Raw genomic sequence first — 12,497 nt, forward strand, 5'->3', positions numbered from 1 at the left:
CTCCTCGCCTCCATCTCTTATTTTGTCGCTTACCTCTGCTGCTAAACCAAGTCTCCCCCGTTACCCTTTCAGTATCTGAGATCTCCTGATCAGAGGAGGAGATGTCTGTATCTCTCTGGGCTGGGTTAACAAAGTTGTAGGCTTGGTTCGTAGCAAACTCCCTAAGATCTCTTTGGAATTGTAGGTGTTTCCTCTCCTTAATGTATCCCTGATACTTCTCTACAGAGACCTGCAGGGCACTCTCTCTTTTGTTAAACTCAGGATCTGATTTAAACTTAAGGATACCCTCAATGTCCAAATTTAGTTTCGTGGTGGCCTGTTCCAACAGTGTCTTCTCTTCTAGTACCAATAAGGTCATAAACCTGAGAGAAGACTCTATGGATTCTTTCTGCCAAGCCTCCAGGAGTTTTGAATTTGAGGTGCGGGGAGATGGGCGGAGATTGATTCTTAGACCCTTAGGGACAATTCTGTTCTTGAGGTAGTTTTCAAGAGCCTTAATCTCCCACCAGGATTTCGTATACTCCTTATAGGCTGAATAAAGGTCACTAAATTTCGTTTTCAGGGAGGTGATCCCTGTCCCACCATCTGGGATTTCCCTTGTGCAAAATGCCTGGTTCGCGTCTTCGACCCAGGAGTTAGTGTCAATAGGACCTGTTAGAAAGCTGGCCATAATCAATATGCTTTATGAAGAAGGGGAAGTGTCACAATCAAAAATATATAACCCTTAAAAACTCTTTTATTAATAATATTTAAAATCCACAAACCCTTGTGCAAAATGTGTAGGAAAAAGAAAGGGAGGAAGGTAAAGTTCTTACCCTATTTGATACCCCTCCCTCCTGTCCACTACCTACCGCGGGGGTTGGCACCCTAAATATACGAAAATGGCGCCCCCACTCAGCGGTGGCTGGCCCTAAAAAATCCCTAGATAGACCCTCAATATAGTCATGTTTTGTCTGTGTTGAGGTAAGGATGAGTCCTTACCCTTGGAGTGTTTAATGATTTCATCCAAACGCTCCCCAAACAATCGGTCACGAGAAAAGGGCAAACTGGTTAAGCACTTCTTGGAAGCAGAATCTGCTTTCCATTCTCTCAACCACAGGGCCCTGCGCAAAACCACGGAGTTGGCTGACGCCACCGCCGTACGGCTCGTAGAGTCCAGGACAGCATTAATCGCGTAAGACGCGAATGCAGACATTTGAGAGGTCAATGGTGCCACCTGCGGGGCAGATGTACGTGTGACCGAGTCGACTTGTATAAGCCCAGCTGAAATAGCTTGGAGTGCCCATACGGCTGCGAAAGCTGGCGCCAACGACGCTCCAATAGCTTCATAGATGGATTTCAGCCAGAGCTCCATCTGCCTGTCCGTGGCATCTTTAAGTGCCGCTCCATCTTCTACTGCAACTAAGGATCTAGCTGCAAGCCTGGAGATTGGAGGGTCCACCTTGGGACACTGGGTCCAACCCTTGACCACGTCAGGGGGAAAAGGATAGCGTGTATCTTTAAGCCGTTTAGAAAACCGCTTCTCAGGATAAGCGTGGTGTTTCTGGATTGCATCTCTAAAGTCAGCGTGGTCCAGAAAAGTGCTTAATTTACGCTTGGGGTATCTGAAATGGAATTTCTCCTGCTGTGAAGCTGCCTCCTCCTCAGTAGGAGCTGGCGGAGAAATATCTAACATCCTATTGATGGACGCTATAAGATCATTCACTATGGCGTCACCATCCGGTGTATCCAGATTGAGAGCGGACCCAGGATCAGAATCTTGATCAGTTACATCCGCCTCATCACCCATAGATTCGTCCCGCTGGGATCCTGACCAGTGAGACGAAGTTGAGGGCCCCTCATAACGAGCCAGCTTAGGTTGTCTGGGACTGTTGTCCGAGTCAGAATCGTCACCCTGGGGTGCATGTGACACCCCCGGAGCTTGGAAGTGTGCCAGCTGAGGGGGACCAGGGAGCAATGATGCCACAGTGTCCATGGTCTGAGTTACTGGTCTAGACTGCAATGTTTCAAGAATCTTTGACATGGTCATAGACAATCTGTCAGCAAAAGCTGCAAACTCCGTTCCTGTCACCTGGACAGCATTCACAGGTGGTACACCCTGGGTCACGTCCAGCAGAGGCCCCGGCTGTGCAAGTTGCACAGGGGACGAGCACTGCACACAATGGGGGTCAGTGGAACCTGCCGGTAGAGCAGCCGCACATGCGGTACAGGCAGCATATAATGTCTGTGCCTTGGCACCCTTGCGTTTAGCGGACGACATGCTGTTGCCTCCTTGTAATCTAGGAGGGTATATAGCCGAGAATCACCAGCGACCGTACAGTACAAAGTATTTGCAAACACAAAATACTCAGTATACAAACGGCACAAGTGGGGGTGAGCCCTTGAGGGCTGCTTACCGCCCGCTGAACAGCGGGTATGAGGCGTAGAATCCTGTGTCTGGGTCTCCCCGTCTCCCCTCTGCAGCTCAGCGTGCAGGCAGGAATGGCTGCCGGCGTTCTGTGAAGAGGGGCGGACCGTGGGCGTGCCACAAACAAAGAGCGGGAAACTGCGTCCTACTGTGCCTGGTGTGAGGGCTGGAGTATGTAAAAAAGACTCCAGCCCTCAGCGCTGATGCTCTGTACAGCGTCCCGCCCTCCTCCTGACTGGCAGGTGCGGAGGCGGGAACGAACGAACTAGGCCGCAAAAGCCGGGGACTGTAGTAATAAGCGCGGCCGTGATATATGCACGGCCAGCGCGGAAGTCCCCGGCGCACCACAAGTCCCAGCCGCGTCGCAGTCCCAGCGGCCGGCGCGACCGTTCTCCCCGAGTCTACCCACTCAGCTAAGCTGAAGTGAGGAAATGGCACAAGCGCAGCAGCGCTGATGTCCCCGGCGCACTAACACACCCAGCAATGCTGCGGTGTGCGCGCGTATGCACGGGGACACAGAGTACCTTGACGGAGCAGGGCCATGTCCCTGACGATACTCAGCTCCAAATCCAGAGGCTTCTCCAGGGGCTGCGGATGGAGCACGGTCTCTGTGCCTGGAGACCGGTAAAATCCCACTTCGCCCAGAGCCCTAATGGGGATGGGGAAGGAATCAGCATGTGGGCTCCAGCCTCCGTACCCGCAATGGGTACCTCAACCTTAACAAGCACCACCGACAGAAAGTGGGGTGAGAAGGGAGCATGCTGGGGACCCTTGTATGGGTCCTCTTTTCTTCCATCCGACATAGTCAGCAGCTGCTGCTGACTAAACAGTGGAGCTATGCGTGCGTGTCTGACCTCCTTCGCACAAAGCAAAAAACTGAAGGACCCGTGCTCCCACGGGGGGGTGTATAGCCAGAAGGGGAGGGGCCTTACACTTTTGAGTGTAGTACTTTGTGCGGCCTCCGGAGGCAGTAGCTATACACCCAATTGTCTGGGTCTCCCAATTAGGAGCGAAAAAGAAACACATTTTCTTCCACATATTGCAGCACAGTGACAGTGTAATACAAAAGGTAAACATTGGGATGTGTATCTGAAAACACATTTCAATTTCAATAACCCCTTCAGGACAAAGTCCGTCTATAACCAATATTCCTTTTTCGCTTTATACACACTCTCCGCCAATGTCCAAGTCTCTATTTGTCTGCAGTGCTCACATCGACAGTGCTGCAGTAAATCACTGAGCTAAGAGGCTCGTGCCATCTACATGGGCAGAGTCGCTAAGCTTGATGACTGGCTGCAGCACTGTTGAGATGATGTCACCACTGCAGCTAAACAGATAAGTGCAGAGGCAGCTCTGGACCCTGATTGGAGCTAGCTCCAATCACTGCTGCGCAGATGCCACCTGTATAACACAGGCTACACCTGCTATATTCATAGTGTGCTCAGCTCCTGAGCCCACGCCATGCACCCGAATCCAGAGAATACCATACTATTATGCTTTATGTGATTGTCGAAGATTAGAGCACTGTGTCTACTTTTTTCAGTACGGCCGCTCTCTACTATATAGGCAGTGTCTGGTGCTGTAGCTCAGGCATCTTAATGTCAATGGGACTGAGCTACAATATCACACAGAACCCACATAGAAAAGCTAATCTAATAGGTGCCCTAAAAGGGTCTGTTCTTTTAATAACACAGAAGAGAACTTCACATTACAAAAATATGACATTTGTTTCTTTAACAGAATTTAGCCCATGGCCTATGCTTTGCCAGGTGTACTTACTGTGGGAGACTTGCTCTTGTAATGGCTTGCATGTTGCTGTAATATGTCCAGAGCTTTAGACTCGGTGGTAGGTTTGCAGCTGACACTTGGACTGGCTCGGGACTTCTCAGACTCGTCAGTCCCAGCTACCTTGTTGCCATATGGAGAGAATGAATAACTGGAGGGGAGGTAGGAGCCTAGACGAAGAAATTAACAAAGTCGTCAATGCGTCAAAGTATTTCCAGTCTGTACGGCTTACGGCATTACCTTTTACATTAGGCTGATCGCAACGAGCATCCTCATCCTTTTCTAAAGGGCTGTTTCACATTAATTTTAATATTCACATGTACACCTTTGCCATCATCAGCTCTGGGGTCTTATCTACACCTTTGTTACCTATTACTACTACCATTTGTGTAAAAGCCATTCAATATTTTAGATTGTGACCCTTTGAATAGGGCCCACTCCACTAGTTTTGATATTGTGGCCTAACAGCTAAAGGTCCTTTACACTGTGCAATGTGCAGAGTTAGTCCTCCATACATATTGGACTAATGTCGGCTGAACACACCAATACCGACAGTTGCAGCACCCAGTCTAATGTGTAAGGGGGCACCCAGACAATTGTCGGGAATGTTAAAGCATGTCTAATTTGGGACTGGTGAACCTTTTGTTTTCCTGGATAAACGTTGCAGCCAGACATGTCAGGCAAAGGCTCTCTAAAACCCTGTGCACACACTGTAGTTTTTGATGCATTTTTGGTGCAGTCTGTTGCACAATTTTGCATGTCTATCCTTATCCCAGCAAAGGCTATAAGAAATCTTCTTCTGTCTTTGCAGTTTTTGGTGCAGGAAAAAGCAGCATGTCACTTGTTGGTCTGTTTTTTAGCCCTTCTAGACATTGAATTCACTAAAAATAAAGCACCAAAAACGCATGTGTTTTTTGGTACTTTTTTTGGCAACAAGGTGCATAACAGGGAGCACTCAGACGAACTAAAGCACCTGTGTATGGGACAGCTGGCCAGGAAGGCTCCCGGACAAACGATCAGTCAAACCATCAATTTCACGGACAACCATCTACTATTTATGGCAGGCTTTAAACAACAGCCAACTCGCAACATACTTGACGGCCGTTTAAAAGCCTGTTTACATGGGCCTACCTGGCTTCAGATATGCACTAAATGGCCTATAACAGATTGAACAAGGTCATTGTTCTCGGCGGCATGAGTCCTGTTTACACAATACAATGTGCTGCCAAGAACGACCATTTTATCCAACAAAAGACTGTCTCATTGGTTGAGTGATTAGCAGTCTATTTACACTGCACAATAATCTGAAATTGTGCAGTGTAAATAGATCTTAACTAGATGTATGCCATTGTACTTGGTAACTGATAGTAACAAAATGCCATCATGCTGTACAATCAGCTCACATGAATCAGTGGTTAAATGCAATAAAACAGAACCAGTAAAACTTGCTGCGTCAATATTGGGTATGTGTAATAATTCATTTAAAATACCTGGGTAATTCTGCATCATGACAGCGGGCATCCCACGGTAGCTTGGATGGCTGGGGTCATATGCTTGGCTGTAAGTGTAACCATGCATATATGGAATATAGGACTGGTGTTGTGTAAGTGGTGATGAAACCGGCACATGAGTACTAGTGCGAGGGTCCTTAGCCAGCCCACGAGGATCTTCACTTTGTTGCGGCACTTTAACTTCTACATTAATTGCCTCTTTGCCATCTTCTTTTGCAGAGGCTTCTTTGCTCCGGCTTCGCTCCTCTTTGACTTTCCGATCTCGCTCTTCTTTCCACCTTTCATCATCTGCTTTTAGTGCATCCGTATACTTGGGATAAACATAGGACCACATGCGCGACTCTGCTTCTTGTTGCTTTAAAAACATTAACAAAAAAAAATGAAGATACTTGTTGTAATTGTACAACTTAAACATCTTTAAGTTATAGTTATAGTATGCATAGAAAAATATCCTAGCACATAAAAGGGTATCTCATCATCTTGGGTACATTTGGAAGGCCCTGTGCGCACACTGCGTTTTTTGCAGCGGATTTGCCATTCATAATGTTCATGCAGTCCTTCCCCAGAAATCAGAAATCCAAAATGCTGTGCACACACTGAGTTTTTTTTCCCTACAGGTTTTGCTGCAGAATTTCTGCAGCAAAAAGAGGTAGCATGTCACTTCTTTTCCGCATGTACCTGCGGTTTTACCATTAAATAATGGTTAAAAACCGCAGGGACCAACCCGTTGAAAAACCGCACCCAAACCTCAACAAACCGTGGTAAAACCGCATGCGGATTTTGGGTGCTTTTTTTTGCCGCAGGTGCAGAATTCTGCCAGAGGGTGCGGACTTTACTTAACCCTTTCACGACCGGCCGATTTTTCGCTTTCCGTTTTTTTTTTTCGCCATTCTTTTTCTGAGAGACGTAACTTTTTTATTTTTCAGTCAATATGGTCATGTGAGGGCTCATTTTTTGCGGAACGAGCTGTACTTTTAAATGAAACCATCAGTTTTACCATATTATGTACTAGAAAATGGCAAAAAAATTCCAAATGCTGAAAAATTGCAAAAAAAGTGCGATAGCACTATGGTTTTTGAGATATTTTATTCACTGTGTTCACTATATGGTAAAACTGATGTGTGGGTGTGATGCCTCAGGTCAGTGCGAGTTCGTAGACACCAAACATGTATAGGTTTACTTTTATATAAGGGGTTAAAAAAAAATCGGAAGTTTGTCCGAAAAAAGTGGCGCACGTTTTACGCCATATTCCGTGACCCGTAGCGTTCTCATTTTTCGGGATCTTAGGCTCAATGACGGCTTATTTTTTCCGTCTCGAGCTGACGTTTTTAACGGTACCATTTTTGCGCAGATGCTACGTTTTGATCGCCTCTTATTGCATTTTGCGCAAAAGTTGTGGCGACAAAAAAACGTCGTTTTGGCGTTTGGAATTTTTTTGCCGCTACGCCGTTTACTGATCAGATTAATTGATTTTATATTTTGATAGATCGGGCGTTTCTGAACGCGGCGATACCAAATGTGTGTATATTTTTTATTTTTTTAACCCTTTAATTTTTAATGGGGCGAATGGGGGGTGATTTGAACTTTTAGGTTTTTTTGTTTTTTTTTAATTTTTTAAAACTTATTTTTTTACTTTTTTTTTTTATTTTACTAGTCCCCCTAGGGGGCTATTGCGATCAGCATTCCGATCGCTCTGCAGTATCTGCTGATCACAGCTGGAAGGCTGTAAACAGCAGATACGCTGTCTTTCTCTTTTGCTGTGCTCCGGGCACAGCGAAAGTGAAACCAATTCATGTGTAGTACAGGAGTCATCACATGACCCTGTACTACCATGGCAACTATCGGGAGTCACGTGATCGCGTCACGTGACTTCCGGTTTCGGCGGTAAGTAAAACTTTACCGCGATTGCGCTTATAATGGCGCTGTCATGTATTGACAGCGCCATTATAAGGGGTTAATCGGCACGAGCAGATAACGATTCTGCTCGTGCCTAGCAGGCACACATCTCAGCTGTGAAAATCAGCTGAGATGTGTGCCGATCGCGGCATGCTGCCGCCGGAGGACCGCGGGCAGTAAGATTATGTCATTTAGGACGTAATTTTACGGCCCGCGGTCGTTAAGGGGTTAAACACATTTTCCCAGTGCGCATAGACCCTAAAAGAGGTTTATCTCTTAAAAATACCTTTGTTCTCAAGAAAGGAGGGATTATTAATACTGCAGTTTACTAGTGCTAAGAGGGGAATGGGTCAGCATGCACAAAAAATACTGTAAAATGTGGCCTGTGCCATATACAGAAAAGAGCAGATGAAAACCACAGTATACACTGTGTGCAGAATTATTAGGCAAATGAGTATTTTGATCACGATACTTTTTATACATGTTGTCCTACTCCAAGCTGTATAGGCTTCAGAGCCAACTACCAATTTAGTAAATCAGGTGATGTGCCCCAATGAGGAGGGGTGTGGTGTAATGACATCAACACCCTATATAAGGGGTGCTTAATTATTAGGCAACTTCCTTTTCTTTGGCAAAATGGGTCAGAAGAAAGATTCGACGGGCTCTGAAAAGTCCAAAATTGTGAGATGTCTTGCAGAGGGATGCAGCAGTCTTGAAATTGCCAAACCTTTGAAGTATGATCACCGAACAATCAAGCATTTTATGGCAAATAGCCAACAGGGTCGCAAGAAGCGTGTTGGGCAAAAAAGGCGCAAAATAACTGCCCATGAATTGAGGAAAATAAAGCGCGAAGCTGTCAAGATGCCATTTGCCATCAGTTTGGCTATATTTCAGAGCTGCAACGTTACTGGAATATCAAAAAGCACACGGTGTGCCATACACAGGGACATGGACAAGGTAAGGAAGGAGGAAAAACGACCACCTTTGAACAAGAAACATAAGATAAAACGTCAAGACTGGGCCAAGAAATATCTTAAGACTGATTTTTCAAAGTTTTTATGGACTGATGAAATGAGAGTGACTCTTGATGGGCCAGATGGATGGGCCAGAGGCTGGTTCAGTAAAGGGCAGAGAGCACCACTCCGACTCAGACGCCAGCAAGGTGGAGGTGGGGTACTGATATGGGCTGGTATCATCAAAGATGAACTTGTGGGACCTTTTCAGGTTGAGGATGGAGTGAATCTCAACTCCAAGACCTACTGCCAATTTCTGGAAGACAACTTCTTCAAGCAGTGGTACAGGAAGAAGTCGGTATCGTTCAAGAAAAACATGATTTTCATGCAGGACAATGCTCCATCACATGCATCCAACTACTACACAGCGTGGCTGGCCAGTAAAGGTCTAAGGCTATGTGCGCACTTACCGGATTTTGCCGCGGATTTTCCGCGGATTTGCTGCATGTTTCGCTGCAGAAACTGTTCATAACATCTCTGCAGTGAATCACCAGCAAATCCTATGGAGAAAAAAAATCCTGTGCGCACTGGGCGGAATTTGACAGCTGCATGTTTTGCTGCGGGAATCCTGCAGCAAAAACAAGTGCATGTCACTTCTTTTCCGCACATCGCTGCGGGATTTCACTCCATTGACTCCAATGTTAATCATGAAATCCCGCAGGGAATAACGCAGGCAGCAAATTCTGTGCGGTTCACTGCGTTTTCCTGCGTTATTCCCTGCGGTATTTCGCGGTTTACCTCCGGTAATGTACATCGCCTGTCTGCGGTTTTGCAGGGAAGTGATGTCATTACAGGAAGAGGAAGCCATGCAGAGAGTAAACACACACAGATCACACACACATAGACATCACAGACATAGATCACAGACACATAGAACACACATAGAAAGCAAACGGAAATATAGAAAAAAAAGAACGTGGGCTCCGCTGTATATTTACCTTCCAGCCGAGGTAAGCACACAGCGGCGGCCCGGTATTCTCAGGCTGGGGAGGGAGAGGGGCAGGGTTAATGTCCCCCGCCTCACTCCCACCTCCCACAGCCGAGAATATCAGCCGCAGCTGCCCCGGGACTGTCGCATGCATTATGCGGCAGCACCGGAGTGTCCTCGGCTCTTCTTGCTGCCGTGTAGCAGTGGCAGCAAGGTAATACAAGGGGTTAATGGTAGTGGATCACCGCCATTAACTCCAGGCTTGATCATGGCAGCGTCTATGTGACAGCTGACATGATCAACCCGTAAGTAAAGTGAAAAACACAGACACCGAAAAATCCTTTATTTTAAATAAAACCAACAAGCCTCGTTCACCATTTTATTAACCCCTCCCGCACCAAAGCTCCGACGTAATCCACAGCTCCGGCGTAATCCACAGGTCCTGCGCTGCTTACATCCAGCCGCGACTGTCACAGACACAGTGCTGAATGAATGCAGGAGACAGCAGAGGTAATTACCGGTCATTTCCCACGGCCGGTAATGTGAACTCACTGCCGACCGTGGGAAATGCAGCGATCTGACCTCTATCTATCCCTCTATCTATCCCTCTATCTGTCTGTCTATCTATCTATCCCTCTATCTATTCTTCTGTCTATCTACTATCTCAGAATTAAATGACTTTTTTTTTTTTTTTTTTTCAATGTGCTTTATTGCATTGAATGCAATAAAGCACATCCCAACCCGCACGCGGCAATACCGCGGCAATACCGCGAACAATACCACGGTGAAACCGCGGCAAACCGCATGCGGTTTTCGGGTGCGGTTTGCCGCGGTTTTTTACCGCGGGTGCGGTAATCTTTGAGAGCATGCGGAATTTTCTCAAGAAAATTCCATTTCCCAGTGCGCACATAGCCTAAAAGATAAAAAATAATGACATGGCCCCCTTGGTCACCTGATCTGAACCCCATAGAGAACCTGTGGTTCCTCATAAAATGTGAGATCTACAGGGAGGGAAAACAGTACACCTCTCGGAACAGTGTCTGGGAGGCTGTGGTGGCTGCTGCACGCAATGTTGATCGTAAACAGATCAAGCAACTGACAGAATCTATGGATGGTAGGCTGTTGAGTGTCATCATAAAGAAAGGTGGTTATATTGGTCACTAATTTTTTGGGGTTTTGTGTTTGCATGTCAGAAATGTATATTTCTAAATTTTGTGCAGTTACATTGGTTTACCTGGTGAAAATAAACCAGTGAGATGGGAATATATTTGGTTTTTATTAAGTTGCCTAATAATTCTGCCCAGTAATAGTTACCTGCACAAACAGATATCCTCCTAAGATAACCAAATGTAAAAAAAAAAAAAACACTCCAACTTCCAAAAATATTAAGTTTTGATATTTATGAGTCTTTTGGGTTGATTGAGAACATAGTTGTTGATCAATAATAAAAAAAATCCTCTAGAATACAACTTGCCTAATAATTCTGCACACAGTGTATATGAGGCGACAAGGAGCAAACGAGATAGCAGATTTATTCGAGACCATATAACAGTAAACATAACCTTAACTAAATCTCAAGGTGCATGTAATTACAGGGGCAGCAAAACAAAATATGCCATACAGACAATAGACATAGGGTAGTCAAAACCTAATACAAATAGCCCAGACAGTGGTAGTGATACCTCAATCCAGTCAGAAAAAATAAATTGTGGATCGGTCTGTGACCATGGAGCTGCAGCAGTGCTGCGATCAACCAAGAACGAGCATGTGCCCACGCATTTCGCCATGTGTACTGGCTTTATATGACCACTACTGCAGCTCCAGTTTTGACTACCCTATGTTATCTGTATGCCATGTTTTGTCTTACTGAACTTGCAACCATTTGCTGTTCTCAATTAGTTTATGCTTTAACTTTATTTTGAGAACTCTGAGAGATGAGCCATTGTCCATATTTATTACAAGATGGAGTTTTGTACGGCGGAGAAACATGTTTTCTTCGTCCCCCCCCCCCCCCTTCCCTCTCCCTGGCAAGCCAGAAAGTGGGGGGCAGATGAGTCTAAAAACATTCTGTAGGGAACTGTATTCTAAAGCATTCAGAGCTAAAATTTGCAATCTAGGACTTGTATTAGGGTGCATTCTGACGACCATATAAAATCAGTCCCAGATCGGGCCACAATGGTCATAACCCAAGCATGACAGCTGCATAGAAATATATACACCTGTCACATTCAGGTTGGGAGAGCAGAGACCAGTCCGAGCATTTTGGATCGATCTTGGACTGATTTATACAGTCATCTGAAAGCACCCTTACACCAAGTATTGTATGGATCATTTTACAGCATGTGAACAATTATCGAAACGCTTGATTAATAGCATAGAAGAATTCTGATCAGTAATGTGCTTCCACTGTTTAAAGCTTTGCTCACATTTGCATTCAAGACACTGTTTAGGTATATGGACGTGCACAACCAAGGGATCTTTGACTACAACACATAACTAACTTTGTGTGATGAAATAGACAAGCATAAATGCAGCCACATCTGCTACAGTGTGGCCAAGACCAAATAGAAATTAGGAAAAAATGGGAAAAAATGTGTTTCATGATAAGGGTGCTTTACACGAGACAACGGATCGTGGGATGCATCGTCGGGATCACGGTTTTCGTGACGCATATCCGGCATCATACACGACGTTGTCTTGTGTGAAACCTCTGAGCGACGCAGTATCGCTCACAAATCGTGAGTCGTGTACTCGTCACTCAGTTTCTTAATATCGTTTATTTTTACTTGTGCCGGTTGTTCATCGTTCCCGTGGCAGCACACGTCGCTCCGTGTGACACCACGGGAGTGATGAACTCTGCTTACCTGCGTCCCACGGCTCCTGCCAGCTATGCGTAAGGAAGGAGGTGGGCGGGATGTTTACATCCCGCTCATCTCCGCCCCTCCGCTTCTATTGGC

General features: G+C 45.8%; 1 protein-coding gene across 3 annotated transcripts in view; it reads right to left on the bottom strand.

The window, feature by feature from the left end:
• LOC142303839 (zinc finger protein 609-like) overlaps positions 1–12,497 on the bottom strand; it is a 163,112-nt gene that overhangs the window by 15,701 nt on the left and 134,914 nt on the right. For all 3 annotated transcript variants that reach the window (XM_075345622.1, XM_075345620.1, XM_075345621.1), the window contains exons 6-7: positions 5,683–6,058; positions 4,187–4,362 (exon numbers count right to left, since the gene is read on the bottom strand). In XM_075345622.1, the coding sequence (XP_075201737.1) occupies positions 4,187–4,362; positions 5,683–6,058 (552 nt within the window). The remainder of the gene's footprint in view (positions 1–4,186; positions 4,363–5,682; positions 6,059–12,497) is intronic.

Source organism: Anomaloglossus baeobatrachus, chromosome 4 (genome assembly GCF_048569485.1).
Source record: "Anomaloglossus baeobatrachus isolate aAnoBae1 chromosome 4, aAnoBae1.hap1, whole genome shotgun sequence".
NCBI lineage: Eukaryota > Metazoa > Chordata > Amphibia > Anura > Aromobatidae > Anomaloglossus > Anomaloglossus baeobatrachus.